The 22,744-nt window shown below is 44.9% G+C and overlaps 1 protein-coding gene across 1 annotated transcript in view; it reads right to left on the bottom strand.

Moving 5' to 3' along the window:
- Nucleotides 1-19,148, bottom strand: part of LOC146171482 (kelch-like protein 8) — a 167,247-nt gene extending 148,099 nt beyond the window's left edge. Inside the window, exon 1 of the mRNA XM_084586508.1 lies at nucleotides 18,876-19,148. Within this exon, the coding sequence (XP_084442634.1) occupies nucleotides 18,876-19,100 (225 nt within the window). The 5' untranslated portion in view covers nucleotides 19,101-19,148. The remainder of the gene's footprint in view (nucleotides 1-18,875) is intronic.
- Nucleotides 19,149-22,744: the final 3,596 nt, after the last annotated feature.

Here is a 22,744-nt window from a genome sequence, read left to right on the forward strand (position 1 = left end):
ACAAACAAGTAAACAACGCAAGTGGAAAAAGCCACACATGATTCCACCACGACTAGCAGAAATAAGCACTATTCTCGAGATTGTACGAAATGTCGTGTTCAATGAAGTACCGCACATGCTAACCACTTCCATATCACTTCGTCTTTTTTTTTTCTTTATTGTCTGACTTCGGCACAATACACACAACCACTCGTCTGCCAACTGCCCGAGCGCGGCCAGCACTAAATCATCCTTGCGAGAGTCTGGCATCCAGCGGCATATCATCAGAGAAAAAATGAATGCTTTTGATGCAACCAAAAGTAACTCCCCCCCCCCCCCTCTCCATACACACAGAAAAATGCAAGAGCTGGCTCCACGCTCGGGCGCCCCTTAGGCTAACGTAGATAACTTAAGTCCAGTGACAAGGCGGCAGTACGCGGAAACTAACGCTAAAAAAAAAGAGTAAGCGTGACAAATGTCTTTTAAACCTAATTTATGTACATTATTTTACCTGTTTTTCCTAATGCATTTGTCACCAGTGTTAGTAATATGAAAGGCTTCTATTGTTTCTCTACTTAGTTTAGCTTTTGCATGTGCTAGAATCGAGGTACTGCTGAACGAAGGCTTGCATTTATGAGTCGCGACATGCTCTGGCAGGCAGCGTCTTTCACTGTTTTGCACTGTCCTTTCATGTTCCCGCAGTCTGTCGTTGACACATTTTCCCGTTTGTCCAATGTATACACAACCAGAAGTTAGAGGAATGCTGTATACTACGTTGGTGGCGCAGCTGAAATATCTTTTTCCACGCTTTTTCTCACATGACTCCGCTTCCTGGACAAGACAGTACAAATACTAAGGACAGTGCAAAACAGTGAAAGGCGCTGCCTGCCAGAGCATGTCGCCACTCATAAATGCAAGCCTTCGTTCAGCAGTACCTCGATCCTGGCACATGCAAAAACTAAACTTAGTAGAGAAATAATAGAAAGCAAAGAGATAAAATTCTTAGATAGATACGTGTGAATTCTTTTGCATGTTTGCCTCACCTTAGTTTTGGTGGGTTGTTGACATAGCCTTCGTTTGCTGTTTAGTTAGATAAGCCTTTTGCCACCATGCATGCCTTGTTCTGGCCTTTCGGCATCTAGTTATTTCTTACTTTTAGACACTGCTATTGCTACTAAGAGCAAATTTTACACATTGTCCTTATTTTCCCCCTTAACACTGCTTTTGCTAAGAAATGTTATGTTCATCGTTCACTTCATGCTTCATCTTCCCTTTATCCGTGTCGTGGCCTTTTCTTGTATTTGATTATTGCATATCGAAGGATATCAGTTTTACACGTTTGCTATCTGGCGGAACACTTGGCGGTGGGACGCTACGTGGGCAGTGCGTTCATTTTTCTTGTGTTTGCACAGCGCCAGTATAAATATATCGGCCTTTTCAAAAATTAAACCAGTTGGAAGTTGCGCTCCGTACATGTCGCATGTGTGCCTTTTTTGTGTCCCGTCCTCTTCGTGCAAGTATACGTAACCTTTCAAAGATGAACCAACTCGCCCAAACAAGAGTATTACTCAATCAGTGTCACATGCTGCAAGGCAGCAATAGCAATAAATCAGTTGTCAAAATAAGGAAGCGACCAATTTTATGCGATTACCTGCACAGATCATTTTCTCAAGATTAAATAAGGATTGCAACTATTAACACACACATAGCACAGAAGGTAATAGTAGGCCTGTAGTAACTGCACTTGGCCACAAAGTGATTGGTCAAGAGCCGTGTGTTGCTACTGAACTAAGCACTTTCCTTGCCACTAAAGCAATCAACCATGACTTTAAAGTGGTACACCTGCCTCTACCTGAAATGATTGAATTGTTTATCTCAGATGATACCTGCACCCAAACCTTAACTAGAGTGCTTGAGTGGTAACTTTTCTGTGTTTCAGTACCACACGAAATGCAGTGAGATGGGCGGTAGGAAAAAACGGTCAGACGTTCCACCAGTGACGAAGGACGAGGTCAAGAAAGCATTAGAAACTATGAAAAGGGGAAAATCAGCTAGAGAGGATCAGATAACTACAGATTTGCTGAAGGACGGGGGGGATATCGGGTTAGAAAAGCTAGCCACCCTGTATACGCAGTGCCTGATGTCATCGACGGTACCGGAACCATGGAAGAATGCAAACATTATCCTCATTCATAAGAAAGGGAACTCTAAGGACCTTAAAAATTACAGACCAATCAGCCTACTGTCTGTTACGTATAAGGTATTTACTAAGGTAATCGCTAATAGAATCAGGACAACCTTAGACTTCAATCAAGCAAGGGATCAAGCAGGGTTTCGGAAACGGTACTCTACTATCGATCATATCCATACCATCAATCAGGTGATAGAAAAATGCTCGGAGTATAACCAGCCCTTATACATAGCATTCATTGAGTACGAAAAAGCATTTGACTCAGTTGAAACCTCGGCGGTGATGCAGGCATTGCGAAATCAGGGGGTAGACGAGCCGTACGTGAAAGTGCTGGAAGATATATATAGTGGCTGCGCAGCAACCATAGTTCTGCATAAAGAAAGTAACAAAAATTCCTACAAAGAAAGGTGTTAGGCAAGGAGACACAATCTCCCCAGTACTACTCACAGCTTGCTTAGAAGAATTATTCAGAGACTTGGAATGGGAGCAGTTATGGATAAGGGTAGATGGATAATACCTCAGTAATCTGCGATTTGCTGATGACATTGCCTTGCTAAGCAACTCGGGGGATGAACTGCAAATAATGATTGGTGACCTAGACAGGAAAAATAGAAATGTAGGCTTGAAAATCAATATCCAGAAGACTAAGGTAATGTTCAACAGCCTCGGAAAGGAACAGCAGTTTACATTAGGTAGCTAAGTACTGGAAGTAGTAGGCGAATATGTCTACTTAGAACAGGTAATAACCGCAGATCCGGACCATGAAAAGGAAATAAGAAGAGATTGGGATGGAGCACATTTGGAAAGCACTCACAGATTATGACTAGCAGCTTACCGGTATCGCTAAAGAGGAAAGTATATAACAGTTGCATCTTACCTGTACTCACCTATGGGCTGAAACGTGGAGGCTAACCAAGAGAGTTCTAGTTAAGTTGAGGACAACTCAGAGGGCTATGGAACGAAAAATGGTAGGGGTAACATTAAGAGATAGGAAGCGTGCAAAGTGGGTCAGAGAAATATCTCAGGTTACCGACATTCTAGTGGAACTTAAGAAGAAGAAATGGGCATGGGCAGGACACGTAGTGCGAAGAGAGGATAACCGATGGTCGCTTAGGGTAACAAACTGGATTCCGAGGGAAGGAAAGCGTAGCAGGGCGCGGCAGAAAGTTAGTTGAGCGGATGAGGTTAAGAAGTTCGCAGGGGTCAAGTGGATGCAGCTAGCACAGAACCGGGTTAAGTGGAGAAATATGGGAGAGGCCTTCGCCCTGCAGTGGGTATAGTCAGGCTGATGATGATGATGATGAAATGCTGTACATGGGTTGAATAGCATGCCCACATCTGCTACACTGTTCTTTCTAAGGACGTTGCTCCACATTAGCACACTTCAGATGAACAGGCAGCATGAGTAAACAAACAGCCTTGCTCATATTTTGTTCTGAAGACTGTCATATACAGCAAACAACTGAAAAAATGCAATTTAAACATTGACCAAACACACCCATTTATGGATCGTTAACCACAAAGACAGCCTCTCACTTCTTCCCGGCATTGATGGTCAGCTGAGCTCCCAAGCTTATTTTGTAATCATTGCCACCAGCTCCTTTCTCACCTGCTAGAAGGACCTTACAAGGATAGAAAAAACTGTCGGGCTGGTGGTGTTGATTCATGATTGACAGCGCTGAATTAACCACACGGACAGAGTAAACACATAAAAGACGAACACAGGCTCTGAACTTCAACCTTATTCTGGAACCACCGATACTCTGCTTATATACCCATAAAGGCACCGACTAGTGGCGATTTTCGACACTTTTGGCAACAAAATATAATGTACAAATAAAAAATAAAAAGAAGTACCGTAAGGGCAAACCCAAACAAGTGGAGAATAATATAGGCAAATCATTTTTTAAGCCGCCAACATGTGGAACAGTGGACTAAAAAGAAACGCAATGGTCACAGAAAATGGGTAACAGAGGTAAAGCTAACAATTAACACAGCAAAACACATGAGATGAAGTACACTGAAACTAAAAGAAATGGTGCATGACAAGAAAGATGAAGCCAACAATTCACCGCTAAATGCAGAAGATGAGCACTAAATAGCAAAAACAAAGCAAATGAAGGAAACGCTCATAAGCAACAACGGTGAAATCCCAAAACACATAGCGAAAGGATGAAGATGAGGTGCATAAAACCAAACAAGAAAGATAAAATGTCAAGAAATGAATTCAACAAATGCAAGAAAGCTAAAACCAGGTAAGATTAAGCAAGTCCAGAAAGGAAGGCAATCTCTTTTTCCAAGGGTGAAATAGAGGGGGTGTGCTTGCAGAATCATCCTTGAGCCTCAAAATCTTGGCGGCTTCAGCTATTTCACATGTCAGCTTATACCGATGCGTTTTTAACACTGATTTTTTTCGAAGATTGGGTGGCATGGCTTCTTTGAGTCACAGTTCCTGCAGTGGACTGGCAGATTCCTGGGGGATATACCTGATAAGTCATTTTTATGCTCCATTAGCCTTTCATTGGTGCATTGGCATATTTGGCCGATGTATATCTTACGGCAAGTCAAACAGCTGGAGTGAACGCCTTCCACAACTGCTGCTAAGGGTTTTCTGTGCTTGTTGGTGCGGCCTCTTTTTTTTTTCTTTTCTTTTTTCTTTTTCAGTAACGATCCACCAAAGCTGCAATAGTCGCTTGGGAGCAGAAAAGAACGTCAACTCCTGCTTTCTTTCCACTCTTCTTAAGGTTTGGGAAATTTGATGCATGTAAGGAATCACTGCAACCTTTTTGCGTTGCCTGTGCGCTTCAGCTAGTGGTTCAGTTTTTTGCACTTGGTGTTTTTCAGCACTTTTTCTGCGACAGTGGAGAGGACTTGTAACGGGTACCATCGCTGCATACCTTTTTCAAGAAGCTTTCTTGCCATTTGTGCTCGCATGACTTGTTTAAGGCGTTGACAAGGGCAGACTGGATGATATTTCTTTTGACCAGCTTTGAACGAGCAGAGTCATATGACAGGAAGGGCTTGTTGCCCCTTGGTTCAAATGCCCAGCACACGTGACTGAATTTAAAGAAGATGCTTAGTTCCAGGAAGCACATGGAATCATTGTCCGACATTTCTTGCATTAATTAAGGGGAGCCAGGATACTCTTAATGACTGAAAACTTCAGGCACTTCATGAAAACAAGGCTTCCATGTCACAGTCTAAAATAACTAAGATAATGTCCCCAAAGCAGAAAACTTTTTGAACTCGTGAGTGTTCAAAGTGGTCCCTGAGATTTCCGTCATGCATAACTAAGAACAGATCACTGAGCAAGGGAGCAATACATGATACGATGCAGATCCCATGCTTTTGGATAAGGTGTGAATTAGTATTCCATTCTGCAAATGTTGATTTTAGATACACAGAAAGCAATTCTAAAAAAAAAAAAAACATTTACAGAGACACCACACTCATTCTGGGAGGATATGGTTCCATGTTTGTTGATAGCTTCACGAACACATTTCATGAAGTTATCTTAAGGTATATAATAAAATAAGTCTTTTACATTTATAGAAAAGGCATGGTAGGCTTTGTTTCTATTCCCGTTCAAAAACCTAATGACTACATCTGTATTCTTTACCAGAAAGAAATAATCGATAGAAAGCAATTTCAGGTTGCCTTGCAAATACATAGTGACGTCTTTCTGCCAGGTATACCTCTCGTGCCCTCTATGTGTTATTGTTTCGGAGGATACCTGGCAGAAAGACGTCGCTATGCATTTGCAAGGCAACCTCTAGGCAATCTTCTCTAGGCAATCTTCTAGAGCACTTTTTAAATTGCTTGCATGTGTGCAATAATGGTAATTACTTTATTGCATCCAGGAAGCTGAAGCGCTGCGGCTCTACCACTGGCTCGGGCAGGCAAGACTGGCCATTCTACTGGCACCTCCACAAATTTCTGGGAACACTTCCCATGAATGATTATCTCTTAATTGAAGAAAATGTAGAGGTAAGCTGTGATTTATAACACTTCCTCAAACTGCACTTTACAGGAATCATTGTGCATGCTGTTGTAATAAGTGCAGATTACAAATAGACTATAGCTTGAAAAAAACAGTTTACATATTACTGTCAGTGAGATTTCAATGTAAAATTTAATTGTGCACCATTAATTTATTGGAAACTAATGTAGGCATCTTGAGATCATTTTTTCTGGATACTAAGCCTTTTCATTGTAGTTTTGGCTTGTTAACATGACATCTCATTTGCTTGGGCATCGAAGGGTGAACATGCTCAGAGCGCATTGTGTCACGTGTACTTTCGTCACATTAACATGTACAGTTTCAACCACGTTGTCTGCAGTGCTAGAGCAGCACAGAGAAAGTAAAGTAATACTCTAAGGCAGGTACTGATCTTTGCTTATAAAACTTGTGCCCCAATGCAGCTACAAAATCATGCAAACCGCACAGACACAAATGCATTGCCCCTGAATGAAGCAGCTGGGTTAAGAATTGACTTATTATACTACACAGCACACTGACGAATGAGATCCAGCCTGTGCAGCAACAAAGTGAAACACTGCTGTTTCATTGAGTTTAGAACAGCACTTGAATGCAGCCAGAAAGTGCAGATGGCACAACGAAGGAGAACTGTTTCATGCTCTCGAGTGCCAAGGTGCTCTTCTGACGTGCCTTTCCATTCACCTATTTCATGAGCAGCTCTGCAACTCCTATACTGAAAGCCACAACTGGCACCTGTCAGCATAGCAGCTTTAAAGATATGTAGTCGTGGTAGTGTATTAAAGGCTGAAAGATCATTTATCTAAGGCTACGAAAAACCCTTTTCATTAATGTCCTATAGCAGCATTATTTCAAGCATTGTAATAGGTGAGCAACTATGTCATCATCACCACACACATCGACTGTTCGCATGGTCGACTTTGTTTAGAGAGTGCATCGTGTATGCTGTGTCCAATTGCAATTGTGACGAGAGTACTCATATTTACTGTTCGGTCATCGTAATTGTGATATTACAGATGAACAATGAAATATAAAGCTCCTGAAATTTGCCCTGGACCACTCATATTCACTCATATTAATATGCACAGACATAGGCGTGCGCATGGGGGGAAGGGGGGGAGGGGGGAGTGTAGCCGCCTTCTCTAATGCTCTCAGTGGGGCGCCAAGTCTGCCCCATACCTTTACTCTGCTGGACCATCTGTTATTTCCACAATGCATTTTTTTCTTTTACTATACTGTCAGCTGACGACACGTGGTGCTGCATTACAAGAACTGCTCATAAGTGGTTGCCTAACCATGACGTCTGCCTTAGTGTATCCAGTAATAAGACAGTGTCTGGGTTCACTGTACACAATGTTGAACATAACCATCACAGAAATACAGGCGCTAGATTTCAGCAAGTTTATTCCATGTGTTTGGAACTCAAGAAGACTATAATATTCCAAGTTTGTGCACTCCCATGTTGTATCAGCATTTTCTTTCATTTGTAGTGAACTGAATTTGGACACTCGAAAGCAGTTATGACTGTCTTGCGTCGAGTAAATATAGCATGACATAGCAAAAAATGCATCCGAGTAACAATGCTCTCTGCTGTATACTTGTTTGGTGCAGGTGCCAGTAGTGGATGAGGTGCCGGAAGGTGCTGAGCTGCTGTCATGGACAGAAGCAGACGGCGCCGTCCTTCAAGATAGTGCTGGACCTGCTGCCACTACGGAAGGTCAACAACAAAACACTACAAAAGAGGTCAACAACAGTGAATGCACTGCTGATGTCAGTGCAGCACTCAGCAACAGTGCTCACTGTGAGCCAGTTATTGGCTGCCAAGCCAGTACACAGCCTGCAGTTGCAGGACCAGCTACTACTAATGCTGGCAATAGAAAGAGGGCATCCTCATCAGCTGTCCAGCAGCTACTCATAGCACACAAAGAGGCAGCGGAAAAAGCTGAAAGCGCTGCTAAAAAAAACTGCAAAAAAAAGTTGTTCGGCTCATGGAGGAATCAAATGGGATTCAAAGTAGGATGATTGAAATCATGGAGGCATTTTTCGTTAAAAAAACTCAATAAATGCAAATTTCTTTGGTATGCGTACATGTCACATGCTCATTTTGTGCAACAATTCATCACTGAAAGTTCTGCGTATCAGTTTCCTGAATCACATCCAGTCTTGTATCACAACACAGAGCACTATTGGCAGCTTTCAATTAGAAAAAATGTGATCTGCTAGAGCATCTCGAACTGCTACTCCAGGCGCATCATGCCGACTGCTGGTGCACACTGGCTGAGTGCGCCTCTGGTCTTCAGACTGAGCTGCATCGAGCCAAGCGACATCACAGCGATCTGGCATTCATTCACACACATTGTGAAGTACACAGGCAGCACGAATGGCAGTGTTCACATTGTGTGTGTTGCATTCCAGTCCCTTCAACAACATACGAAAACGTGCTTTCAATCTCCCAAACACATTTTCCACAACGCGCCTTGCAGATGAAAGGCGGAGGTTAAATAACTGTGTCGGAGATCCTTGTGCTCCAGGTTGAGAATAAGGCTTCATAATGTGTGTCTGGAGAGGAAACGCTTGATCAGCAAGCAGGACAGGGCCAACTGGCACGCTATTCAGAATTTTCACTTCTCTACTGAACAGTTCACTCTGCAACAGTTTCGGCAGTCTGGAGGCTTGAAATACACCAGAATCGTGATTCCTACCTGGTGCACCGACACAGCAGTACAGCAATTTGTACTTGTGATCTGCAACTGCCAAAAGAATGGTACTGTACCAGCCTTTGTAATTATAGTAATCTACTGCGTTCTCTTCAGGTGGACACACCTCGATGTGGCATCCATCGAGGGCGCCAACACCTTGAGGAAATCCAGTCACTGCGGCAAACTGGCGCATGTGTTCGGCCAAGTCGCGAGTTGTCGGGAAGCCCACAAATTTCGGTTCCAGTAGCCGCACAACAACATGGCAGAATTCCCAGAAAATCTCGTTCACTGTGGAGCGCCCCACACCAAAAGCATTGCTGACGCTTCCGTCTTCACCGGAGGTGGCAAGACGGTAAAGGCCGATTGCAACACGTTTGTGCAGAGGTACAGCCATCCTCATGTTTGTGTCCTGCCGCCTCATACACTCACATGCACTTAATAGGTAACGAAACGTGCTGCGATTCACTCTAAAATGTGTCCTGAATTCGCTGTCGGGAAGGTGAGGCACCGTCGTTTCATACCAAGAATTTCCTCTCGGGTACGACCATAACGTCCTCTCAAGTGGGCACAGTTGTACAACAGCTGCAGCGAGCTGACGGTACTGCATCTCGGCATATCTTCGCTCTTCTTCCACACACACAATCTCAGCTTGGAGAGATGCAAGTTGGGTACGCTGGCGTTGAAGTGCAACTTGCTGCACTACGAACGCGAACCAGAATTCATGATCTTCACGATGTCCATTTTGGTCAACCGGTTCGCTCGCAGCCATCTTTCGGCTCAGGAGCGGCACTCCCAGATAACAAACACGCTGCACAGGTCGCGAATATGTATAACAAAAACACGGAAACGAGACACAGTACGACGGGCACAACATGAACGTAAGGTCAAAACACTGAAGGCAGGCAGTGACAGTGACAGCGTGGGCTGCAGCGGGGAAGCTGGCGGAAGTTTGACTTGGCTGCTATCTGGGGATCTGGCTACGAAGCTGACTGCACACAATGTTACGAGACTGCACTCAGTTGGCGTCAGATTTAGGTGAATGCGCAGAGCATTCACATGTAGCTGCACAACGTGCATATACCTTGTGGATAAAAACATTACCGTGTAGTGTTATTAAGCCGTTTATCATAAGAAATTAATGGCAATTTGGTTGTCTATTTGGAAACCACGTGATCGCTGTCAAACCACCGAACGGTGGGCCTAATCCCCGTGTGGCAGCGGTGAGATGACGGTTTCCTGTAACCACGGTTCTTCCGGTTAACCGTAGTTAAGCATAACCGCGGTTAGCGTGTCCGTCTGACTAGCGTATAACATGGGCTGACCACGGGTTCGCGGTTACACTCACTGTCGCTGCGCGAATTGGCGAACTCCTCAGGCGTGTGCGAGCGAGGACGGGTTGACGCGAGTACGCCACCGAGCGAGCGCGCGGCAACCGCAAGTTCGTCGAAGTGACGTATGTCTGGGCAGAGCTTTGAACTTGCTTGTATTCATTTTTTTATGGCTCCCTTCGGCGTACGAGTTGAGAGGGAAAACTGGAAGGGTCATTTTTAATCGCCGATATCTCTGGTGTTGCAGAAGCTAGATCGAAAATTTTTGCGGGAGAATGATGGGTGGTTCAATAACTATCAGTGTTATGGCGTTGTTTACCCTACTTGGTGACCCCTTTCAGTGGACCTTTAAGGACAATTCACTCTCGGAAAGAGAGACTGCCTTTCTTTCTGGATTTGTTTTGTATAGCCCGGTTTTAGCTTTCATACATTTGTTCTATTCATTTGTTGATATCTTATCTTTCTTGTTCATTTTTATGCACCTCATTTTCATCCATTAGCTATGTTAATTGTTGTTGACTTCACCCTTGTTGCTCATGCATGTTTCGTTCATTTGCTTTGCTTTAGCTATTTAGTACTGCTCGTGTACTGCATTTAGCAATGTGAATTTTTGGCTTCATTTTTGTTCATGCCTCTTTTTTTTCAGTTGTAGTGCGCTTCTTATGCGTTTTGCAGTGGTAATTGTTAGCTTTACCTCTGCTACCCATTTTCTGCTATCCTTGCACATTTGTATTTTTTTTTGCGCTTATTAGTCCACTGTTCTATGTGTTGGTGGCTGAAAAGATAACTATTGCCTATTTTGTTCTCTCCTCGTTTGGGTTTGCCCTTTCAGTACTTTTTTGGTTTTTATTTGTCACGTTAGTTTTTGTTGCCACGAGTGTCAAAAATCGCCACTAGTCTGTGCCTTTGTGAGTACATAAGCAGAGTATCGGTGGTTGCAAAATAAAGTTTAAGTTCAGAGCCTGTGTTCGTCATTTATGTTACTCTGTCTGTGTGGTTAAGTGCTGTCAATCACGGCTTACAAGAATGGGCATTTTCTGCTGCAGCATTATTTTTCCCCCATCCTCATGGCGCACATTGTGAAAGTGCACCTTGAAAAGCTTTGTAGCCCATTAATTACAGTAGCTTGGCTTCCTAAGGTCGCTGGTATGAATGCCGCTGAAAACATCCGATGCATTAAAAGCCAATTTTGCAGTAAATTGTCCTCTGCATTGCAAATTCTGATGAGTTATGAAAGGCCATCAAAAGTGCATGGGAAGAGCTGAAGCCGATGCAACACTGTTGTACTAGTGCTCTATGACTCCTTGCCATGCCACGTCTGCTGTCATCGAACTCGGCGATGACTTCCTCAGCTACTCAACTTCCTGTGTGCACTCAACATTGGTCCACACCCTCATTTTTTTTTGTGTGTGTGTGTGTTTCAGCAGGCACGCAGCAGGTTAGTGAAACGTTTCCAGATTTTTTTTTATTGAGATGTAGGACTTTTTGCATTATTTTGCACAGCAACAAAGAATATTCTTTATGATGCTGACATTTAATTTTTGAGCCGTTTTTAGCAGCTTCACTGTCCTATGAGCATGACCTAAACAGCAACTTTACTTGTTTGAGGTTTCGAAGCGGCTTTTAACAGCACGTCGATGCTGCAGCTATAAAGTATGCATACTGTTTATAAGTAAATTTTCTGCAGAAGAAAAAAAGCATGCCAGGAAGTAAAAAATGAACAAACCATTTTCTTCGGATTAACTCATGATTAGTTCCTTGATTGGCTGCTACATACGTCACTAATCTTCAGAACATAAAGTGCAAGCACACATTTACATACTCAAGCTGCTTGCCCATCTGAACTGCCCTAATATGCAATGACGTCCTTAGAGGCAACAGCCTAGGAGACCATGGCAACAGCTGACTGCACTTTGTGGACATGTGCTTAGCCTAAGGCCGCGGTTCCTCCACTTGTACAGCATATGCAGGCAAATAAAGAATTTATCACCCTTAATCATGGTAGTGCCTTTTGAAAATCATGTGACGGAAGGAGAACACACTTACGAGCTTAATGCTGTTCACGGGACGCCTTTAGCAACCAAGCAAGCATCCACCCTGAGCAAGCGGCTGTCTTCCAGGAGAGCATTTTCAAGAACGTCTATGTCAGTGTACACCTGGAAGTGCAAGAAACAAAACAATAATGCCTTACTCAACCGGACATAAAAATGACTGCCGATGCATATTTGTGATGATAAAAAAATGACAGTTATTAAAACATGTGCGCACAAGACCACATACTTCTGTGTCTACGGATGAAAATTAGCGGTTACAGCACTGCCGAAACAAATAGCGCCTACGCGCCTCCCATGTTCGAACAAGCGACAATGCCACTGCTCTCAGTACAAGAAAGTAGCGCTTGGTAAAACTGGGGCTTCAAAATATGTGCTAATGAAGAGAAGTCTACACGCTTTTGCGCGTAGTTTAAACTTGCAGTTGCGGAAAAAAAAAACGAACCTTACCTGAATGACTCTATTATCGTCCGGAGACCGTTGATGCCGTTGGCGAGCGGGCATTGAAAGCAACTTGCCGGTCATATCCCGTGTCCGCGCTGCAAATGGTGAACACTGCGAAGGCTTGAGGCTTGCGATGCATTTCATCATTATATAACAGGGTAGTTTCGGTAATAAAGGATTGCTAAGCGAAATACGACGCAACTAACAGGCCGCAAGAACGAAAACGCACAGCTGACGCAACGTTTGAAGTTACTGAATGAGGAGAGGAACAGTTGCGCAACGGAAAAAAAAGGGGGGGGGGGAGGGGAGTTTGATAGCTACCAAGTATTTGTAATTGCGTAATTTGATTTTCAAATATTAAAGATAATTCGCGAAGTTAGATGGCTGTAGGTTGTTCATTTCTTCAGGGAACTTTGTTTTGAGTGGTTGACAGTTTCGTAGGTGAAAACAGGAGCAGACGACACGCCTGGGGCCGTATTACGGGCCGCTCTATAATTGACATGGAGTTCTAGAGGGAAAGCTGAGGGCGCTGCACTTCAGCCACCATGGGCGCGCTAAGAATCATGGGCCGGTGTGCTACTTGCTGCGGGACAGTCGGTTTTTTTCGGGTACGTGGAGTGGCGTTACTGCGATGCATGGAGGAAGGAAAGCTAAAGGAAAGAAGGAAAGGAAGGACGAAGGAAAGAGGAAGAAGCTGCGATGTTTCTTTTTCGTCACCATCATCATCTGAAGGTGCGTAAATAGACCGCGAAAGCCATAGTAGCGAAGGCGCAAAAGCAGACGTCACCAATAAATGGTTTTTGTTTCCCGAAATGCCTCTAAAAACTTCCTTCAATGATTGTACAACCATAAATATTTTTGTAACGTTTTTTTATTTCAAATTTTGCCAATTAAGGTCGAAATATTGGTATTTGTGCTGCTCAAAACTAAGCCAATAGGAGAAAGAGCCATCGCTTATATTGGATAAATATCACACTGACATGCTTTTTCTCTCTCTTTTTGCAATTTATAGTCACAATATTCACTCTTAGGACATTATTTACTGTAGAACAACGTTTATGTTTGCATTAGTTTTGGCCAAAAGTTGTAGTTCTGCACTCGGTAGCTCTCCGGCCCATGATGCTTTGAGCACCCATGGTGGCTGAACTGGCCGTCTGGAAACTCCATGTAAACTCCCATAGACGGCAGCACAGCTTTCCCTCTAGGTAAGGGTAAGAAACTCTATGATAATTGAGAGCGCTCTAAACGCCCGCTACCATTGGTCGCCGTCGCCATCTTGAAAAGTTGCGTCACGGGATGCTGCGATTGCGTCGCGGAGGCGAAAAAAACAGATGACGTCGCGCACCTTATTATGCCCGTGGTTGGCTTCTTGACGTGCGAATAAATCTCTTGCCGTGAAAATAAGCGGCCCGGGGCGGCACCCTGGCGATCATTGGTTGATTCCGATTTTCGTCACGCGTTGACGTCTCGCCGAGGTGTCACGGCGTCGTCATTTTGACGTCACGCTCTATAACTTTAGAGCGAGTCTCGTAATTCGGCCCCTGGAAGCCTTTACCATTGCCTTCTCTAGAGGAGGCGATGCCTTTACCCTTGATAGCTGATTACTACTATTTTATGCGGTATCACGCAGACAGGAGGGAAAAAAAAGGAGCAGGCTGTCAACAGCAATTAGACGCAGCTAAAGTGAGCTAGACGCAGCGCTTGCATGAAGCGATGCATGCTGGGTAATCCGCCATGATGATGTCGTTGACCGCAGACGACGCAGCACGGCACTGCCACACAGACACGTCTGCATGGTTGCGTAGTGCGCGCAGACGATGCTGGCGCGATCGAACAGACTGACTGCGGGTACGTCTGCATGAGGGCGAGAAGGCAAAGGATTCCTCTAGCGGCGCTGACGCGAATGGTTCGCACGGGCCAACACACGCGAGATCGACACCAATCCGGGCAAGTATCAAACTATCTAAAGAACTGAAATCATGAATGGCGGCGATGTCGACGGGCGGCCATACAGGTCCAGACGCATAGTGCAGTCATTCGTTCGCGCTTGAAGAGGCGTGGCTTGAACAGGTCCGTGACGTACTGCTTTGCATTTCTTCATAGCGCGCCCGATTTTTCGGGCACAGCCTCGACGCGTACTTTCCTCAGGAATCTGCCGACAATTGCACGCACGTAAAGGCAACGCACGAAAAGCCGTGTGTTTGCTTGGTGGACCGTCGAAAACGACAAGGCACTTGCTCAATTCAGCCTATGCGCTGCGGGAGGATATTTTTGCAGATATTGAACGCGCAATCACGTGACACAAAAGTGACGTAGAGCTACGCCAATTCTGCGTGTTATGCCGACGATTTTTTTTTTGTCTTGTTTTTTTTTTTATTATTATTATTATTCTACTTCGGTAGTGAGAAAAGTGCTTGGCCGTCGGTGGTGGTGGTGAAAACGTTTATTGTATATTTGGAGGTTTGACGCGGAGCCTTTAAGGGCCTCGGCCTTACAATACTGGGTGGAGACCCTAGTAAGGGACCCCACTGGCGGTTGCCGCCGCCCGCGCACGCCGCGTTAAGGCCCTTTGGGCCTGTAGGTCGCAGCAGCCAAGCAGGGTCGCCTCCCAGTCCTCCCGGGAAGGGTTAGGGATGTGGGGAAGGGATGGGTTTTGTTGGCAGGCCCATACCATGTGGTAGGAGTCAGCCACCTCCCCACAGTACTGGCACTGTCCAGTGAATTGGGAGTCAAAATGTTTAAGTACTGCCGGGCACAGCATTGTGTTAGTGAAGACGCGCAGGAGCAGCCTCTCGTTCGCTTTCCCTAACCCTTTGCAGGGGTTAGGGTATTTGCTATGCGAGTTTTGATAAAAAAATGGGCTTCTTGCTGGTGGTGGTGGAAAGCATTTATTACAAAAGGAGAGGTTGCTTGGAGAGCCCCCCTTTAGTGGGCTCCCGCCCTAGCCGTCCGCACTCAACAGCACGCACGCTTTCTTCTCTATTTTTTTCCCCCTATTAGTGGGGAAAGGTTGAAAGGAGGGCGCGGGCAGGCTAGCCAAATTAGACAGTGTGGTTTCAAACGAGTGACGGCTTGGAGCTGCCCTCGGCAAAACAGTGTGCACGCTTGCTTCCTTCTTTTTTTTCTCATTCCCTAGCTGTGAGATATGGGCTGGTTTGGCCTGAGTGGCCGCGGAGGGAGTGATGAAGATTTGCTGTTCGCGTGTACTTGGCTCAATCGGCCGTATTGCACCTTAAAATTTACAGCTCGATTATGTGAAACAACTATATATATATATATATATATATATATATATACGCATGTGTGTGTGTGTGTGTGTGTGTGTGTGTGTGTGTGTGTGTGTGTGTGTGTGTGTGTGTGTGTGTGTGTGTGTGTGTGTGTGTGTGTGTGTGTGTGTGTGTGTGTGTGTGTGTGTGTGTGTGTGTGTGTGTGTGTGGTGACGTAAAATTGTTTGTCCATAAGATAAGTACTATCTTGTATAATTTCACAGCTTAATTCCAAACATCAACGTTTACACGCAAGATGCTCTCATTCAGTTAAAGTCATTTGCTTTTTGCCACTACAAAACTACATGTGTGTGGGCGCGCGTGTGTGCAAATAACTCGCGCGCAGGTACTAATTATATTTGCGGCCCCGCATAGTGTGAGTACTCTTGCACGTTTTCATTGTAGTGAGGAAGCAAACTCACAATCCGTGCAGCGCGCTGCGACTCGTGACTCGAAGTCCCTGCGTCGCTTCGAATACCAACTCTAACCCCGCCGGAAGAAAGAGAACGAAAGCAAAAGACTGTGAACGCACTAAATCTGCGCTCACTCTTTCCCCCGGGCGAGGAAAATTCTGTTTCTTTAGCACTGCTTGGAGTCATGGGGGAGGGGAGAACACTGTGTTGGAGGAGGAGCCAAGGCGCGGACAAAACAAACTGCCGCGAGCGCTTCCTAGGAAAAAATAAAAATAAAAAAAAAGACTCCGCGAGATACGCGTACGTTACGTGTAGGCTACGTCACCATGTGACACATGATTGCGCATCGACTATCTGCAAAAACATTCTCCCATGCGCTGCCTGCCGTCTGCTGGCAGCGACATCATGGCGGATTATCCAGCACGCATCGCTTCATGCAAGCTCTGTATTGAATGAAGAAATAAAAACACAGGAAGAGAGAATTCGTATGCACCTGTGGCCAATTTCACTTCATTCAAGCGAGAGATAATAGTTCGCATTTCGTTTAAGATATCGTCTCCACCACGATTGCCCTATAAAAGCCACACATGTGCGTTTTTCGACGCCAAGTGCATTACCATGCTGACGCATTTTCATGACGCCGGAAGCCGAATTACATCGCGAAAGTAAACATGGGCTGCCGTAAAGGTCTCATTTGTTATTTCGCTCCCGTATGTACTCGATCGACAATGTAACATCTTTTTACATGCATGAAAAAAGGCATACTTAATCTACTAGCGGCCTACGCTTGCACAGCGGCGATGAGCTGGCAGGCCGACGATCGAGCCTGTCGAGTAAAAGACAGCGCTGCACCGCGGTGCACACGGTGCATAATTACCGGAAAGTCGGAACGGGAATGATCGATCCGCTTCTGTACGTACGGTATGCGAACAGCGATCGACGTCCTTCATCTTTGTGTATTTAGGGGATAACAAAGACCAGTACTCAACCTGCCTCTTTGTCACCCCTCCAAGTTTAAGCCCCCCTCCCCCGGGGGCCGGGCGTATATTCGAGGTATATTCGAGGTGTGTTCGATGTTAGCCGATCAAACATACCCCCGCGCTTACACGAGCGGAAGATTTGCTGCGTCGGACTTTTGAAAATAATGTCAGCATGAAAACAGCCAGGAGTTGCAGTTAAACGATGCATGGTAAGCGAATTGTATATTAAAATAAGACGTGCTGTTTTACGCGCGCCACATACAGCACGAACTATGACAGCTGACGCAGATCGAAGCTAGTACACATTGATCGCACAACAATCGCCCCATTTCTGGCAGTGTGCATACGCGAAAAGCAGTGGCTGAATATACCAACCGCGAGACGCACTTGCGCGATTGTGTCTTGGATTTCCGTATACCGCATCGTACCCGTGGTACGAAGGAATTCTTATGCCTCGCGTGAAATAGATCGGATATGTTGATCTAATTCTAACCCGACGTACGACGTATACGTGTCATCAAAACACAGCGTCGGTGCCGTCCGACGTGTGAAAAATTGAATCGGAACCCCGACGTATACTTCCACGCACCTTTTTTTGTAATGAAGAATTGCGGAGATAGAACCTAATTCTTTCTGTGCGTGTGGCGAACTTAAAATTGCTCCTCAGCTGCACGAAAATTTATGACAATTCAGCTTTCCACTCGGAAATTGAGCTGTAAATTTGAGGCCGTTTGGAACATATATCTAAAGTAGCACTGCAACCATCGGATATTCGAGCTGTATTCATCCATACAGTCGAATACGTTTTACGCTTGTTTCGAAGTGTGGTGAAGCTTATATAATTCCTGCGCAGGCAAACAAAATGGGCATGGCTGCCTGCTTCAATGTCCAATACGGACGCTTGGGCTGGCCCAGCAACGATCGAAACATGTGTGGTACGAAAATAACCTTTAACTCATCAAAATTTGCAGGAGTAGAACGGTCCCTTTGCTCATTTTTTCTTGGAAGAGTGAAAGGCCATTTCACTCTTCCTCGCATATGGCAGGAGTAGGTGTGACATCTGCAGGAGTAGTTAGGCTGTTTGACTCTTGAAATAGGAGTTCCAGTTCTTAGTACAGTTCAATGTTTAATTCCAACCGACTAATAGCCTCCAATTAATTAAGAAACATAATTTTTACAGCTCAACTGTATTAGCTGCTATCAACGATATTACACTTCAGCTTATGTGGCGATATGGCTTGTCTTTGAACTTTTGGTTGATCTTGTGGGTAAGCTGAAAGTGGAAAGTCAAGGTTAACTACTTTTGTTACTGTGGATTACTTTAGTTTCTATGCGGCTTATGCTCTTGGCTGGCCTTGAGGTTGGACCCAGGGCAAAGAACCACCGGTGATCGGCTTGTGTTTGCAAAGAATAGAGCTAAGACTAAAAAAATGCTATCCGATAAGCTGGCGTAACTGGCGACTGCAGCTCGCTAGCAGTCCGAGCTAAAGCGGTCGTACGTGAGCCATGGCGTCCGTCACGGCGTACCTGTTGCTGGCTCTCAGCGAGCGGCGTGGTGAACATGGCGTGGAAATAGGGTGAACAGCATGCCAGCACAAGGCGATGGCATCGCCACGAGCGGCTGCCCACCCGCAGCTGCACGTCACACAGCTGGCCCTCCTCGAAAAACTGGCGCAAGCGACGGAAAGACTGCTGGGCCACGTCCGGAGCTGCGTACGTCACCTGCCCGGCCTCGTCCGCGGCGACGTTCATGTCGGCCAGGCGGCCGATCACGGGGCGGGGGTCCCGAGGAGGAGAGGCCCCCGCATCCTCTGAACAGTCCTGCAACATATGAACACGTGAGCGCAAGGCGTTGTTCCGTGTGTACTTTTTCACTATGTAAACTATCGACTGACGCGCATGAAGGAACCCCGACTCACAGAGCCGTCGGAGCCACCGCCAGTTTGGATACCCGAAACTATCAGAGCTAAACGCACGTTCGACACACTGTCTTCCGGCTCACCAAGGGGTTACAGTGCGAATGGTTCGACGAGCCTAGCCAGTTGTAACTAGGGGAGTGCTCATGATGTGTGTGAAGTCTCCACCTTCTAGAGGACGGATCCGCTAGCCATGGTCGGACAGGTGACCAATCCAGTCTGCCTAAAAACATGGGAAACAAAGGCACTTTGCAAAGACACAAATTCGGACGCTGCTGCGCAGCACACAATGCGCCAGACACTCGCCGCAATGCAATGCCAAGAGTAAAACAGAACGCGGCTTCGTCGCGGCGAAATAAAACACCCTGCAGCGCGAAAATTTTCCGGAAATTTGGAAAGCTCGAATTAAAGCTAGAAAAAACAGTTTCTTTTTTCGCGAATGCTGCAACATTTTGAAAAATACCAGTGATGTATATATTAACCAACATGTATAGCTACATTGAAACCAGAAACAGTCTTTTCCTTCCCTGATTTTCGCTGCTACACTTTTACTTGGCTGTAAAAAGTAGTACGTGACACGTTTCATGGTTCTATAAGGTTGCTGTCACATGTGTCGCGGCCTCCACTGCCGCATGTGAGAGGGACTGGTCGAAATTTGGCTATGTGTGCAAAGAGAGCAGGAGCAGGCTCAATGGACATATAGTACAGAAGCTGCTGTTTATTCTTTCTAGCATAGACCTTAAACTGACTAGTTTAGCAGCGACAGGAACTGTCTAGAAGCGGCAGGAATCACAGCAGCAGCGATTCGGAGTTGGAGGGAAAAAAGTTATGGAATTGTTTGCGCGCCTGTTTTCCCCGTGCGTTTTTTTTTTTTCCTAATAAAATTTACGTGCAGTTCAGTCTATACCATTTTTTTTTTCTTTTTGCAATCGATCATCCGGAAATAAGCTCTGCCTAAGGGTTTGTGTTATCGTCTTGATATTTATTATTCGTGATACATTACGTTCAAATATGCTTTTTATATTCCAGTGAGTTCGCTTGCACTGTTTGGGTTTTACCTAATTTTTCCTTAAATCGAACAAGTGATTAAATGTGTAGTCCACATGTCTGCATATTCCTCTACATTTGTTTTTTATGTACTTCGTGATGTTTCTGTGTTCACTTCACTCCAGCTGTTCTAACCTCTGCGTGTTGGGTTTCAGTTCTTTTTCCTTTCATCCTATACGCATTCAAATTTTGTTATTGAAGTTTAACCGAACGGTATTTACAAACCTCTGGACAACATGCTTTGGATATCTGTTTAACGTATACTGGTTTCCAAAGTGATTCCCGTGCAGCATGTAATGATGATCAGAGTCAAACTGCGAAATGACCACATGTGTAATGTGGTCCTGCAAACTTCAGTACTTGCCTGTAATACAGCCATGTTCTGCTGTTAGAAACTCTTTTCCATAAGCAAAACAATAAATTTACTGTTGCCAGATGCTAAAATTGAATCTCAAAATTGACATGCAGCCGCATTCGCATATGCAAGCCGAAACAAAAATAATATATATGTAGTAGCGCCATGGTTTGCATTTGTCTAATGGGCCAGGGAAATACAGTCAGGATGTCACAAAGCTTTCCCGGTTATCTTATTTCATTTTGCCGACAGTTTCGGATTTTCGCGTCGCACAGAAAGGACTATAACGTGGGGGGAAAAAAACAAAAAAAATGTTCATTTCGACACAACGAAGTGTTTCAGTAGATTAAATGAGCTTTTATGGCGAAGCTTCTAAGTCAAGTCTGAACTGTGTAATCAAATCCAAATGAATTGGTTGGTTCATGTTGAACGAAATGAAGTAACAGCGCTAACAGACAGGACCAGTGGGAAGGCGAGACAGACACAAGCACTGACTAACAACCAAATGGTTGATTCACAAGAAGCACTATGAAGAAGATAGCCAAAGCACAGAAGGAAAAAAAATCAACTGAGGCATAATCATGGTCCCGAGATACACACGGGAGTTATCAAAACCATCCCTGATTGAGATAGGTAAGCTCTTGTGGGAATAGAGCTACCGACGGTTGGCTTATACATCATCATCATCATCATCATCATTATCATGCCCACTGCAGGGCGAAGGCCTCTCCCACATTTCTCCAATTAACCGGTTCTGTGCTAGCTGCATCCACTTGACTCCTGCGAACTTCTTAACCTCATCCGCCTACCTAATTTTCTGCCGCCCCCTGCTACGCTTTCCTTTCCTTGGAATCCAGTTTGTTACCCTCAGCGACCATCGGTTATCCTCTCTTCGCACTACATGTCCTGCCCATGTCCATTTCTTCTTCTCAATTTCCACTAGAATGTCGGTAACTTGAGTTATTTCTCTGACCCACTCTGTACGCTTCCTATGTCTTAAAGTTACCCCTACCATTTTTCGTTCCATAGCCCTCTGGGTTATCCTCAACTTAAATAGAGCCCTCTTGGTTAGCCTCCACGTTCCAGCCCCATAGGTGAGTACAGGTAAAATGCAACTGTTGTATACTTTCCTCTTGAGCGATACCGGTAAGCTGCTAGTCATAATCTGCGAGTGCTCGCCAAATGTGCTCCATTCCAATCTTATTCTTCTTGTTATTTCCTTTCCGTGATGCGGATCTGCGGTTACTACCTGTCCTAAGTAGACATATTCGCCTACTACTTCCTGTACTTCGCTACCTAATGTAAACTGCTGTTCCTTTCCGAGGCTGTTGAACATTACCTTAGTCTTCTGCATATTGATTCTTATGCCCACCTTTCTGCTTTTGCTGTCTAGGTCATCAACCACTCTTTGCAATTCATCCCCTGTGTTACTTAGCAAGGCAATGTCATCAGATAATCACAGATTACTGATTACTGATTATCCATCAACCCTTATCCCTAACTGCTCCCATTCCATGTCTCTGAATACTTCTTCTAAGCAAGCTGTGAATAGTACTGGGGAGATTGTGTCTCCTTGCCTAACACCTTTCTTTATGGGAATTTTGTTACTTTCTTTATGCAGAACTATGGTTGCTGTGCAGCCACTATATATATCTTCCAGCACTTTCACGTACGGCTCGCCTACACCCTGATTTCGCAACGCCTGCATCACCGCCGAGGTTTCTACTAAGTCAAATGCTTTTTCGTAATCAATGAATGCTATGTATAAGGGCAGTTTATATTCCGAGCATTTTTCTATCATCTGGTCGATGGTATGGATATGATCGATAGTAGAGTACCGTTTCCGAAAACCTGCTTGATCCTTTGCTTGATTGCAGTCTAAGATTGTCCTGATTCTTTTAGATATTACCTTAGTAAATACCTTATACGTAACAGACAGTAAGCTGATTGGTCTGTAATTTTTAAGGTCCAGAGTCTCCTTTCTTACAAATTAGGATGTTTGCATTCGTCCATGGTTCCGGTGCCATCGATGACGCCAGGCACTGCGTATACAGGGTGGCCAGTTTTTCTAGTACGAT

This window comes from Amblyomma maculatum, unplaced genomic scaffold (genome assembly GCF_055883805.1).
Source record: "Amblyomma maculatum isolate TAMU_Amacu unplaced genomic scaffold, ASM5588380v1 scaffold_22, whole genome shotgun sequence".
Classification (NCBI taxonomy): Eukaryota; Metazoa; Arthropoda; class Arachnida; order Ixodida; family Ixodidae; genus Amblyomma; species Amblyomma maculatum.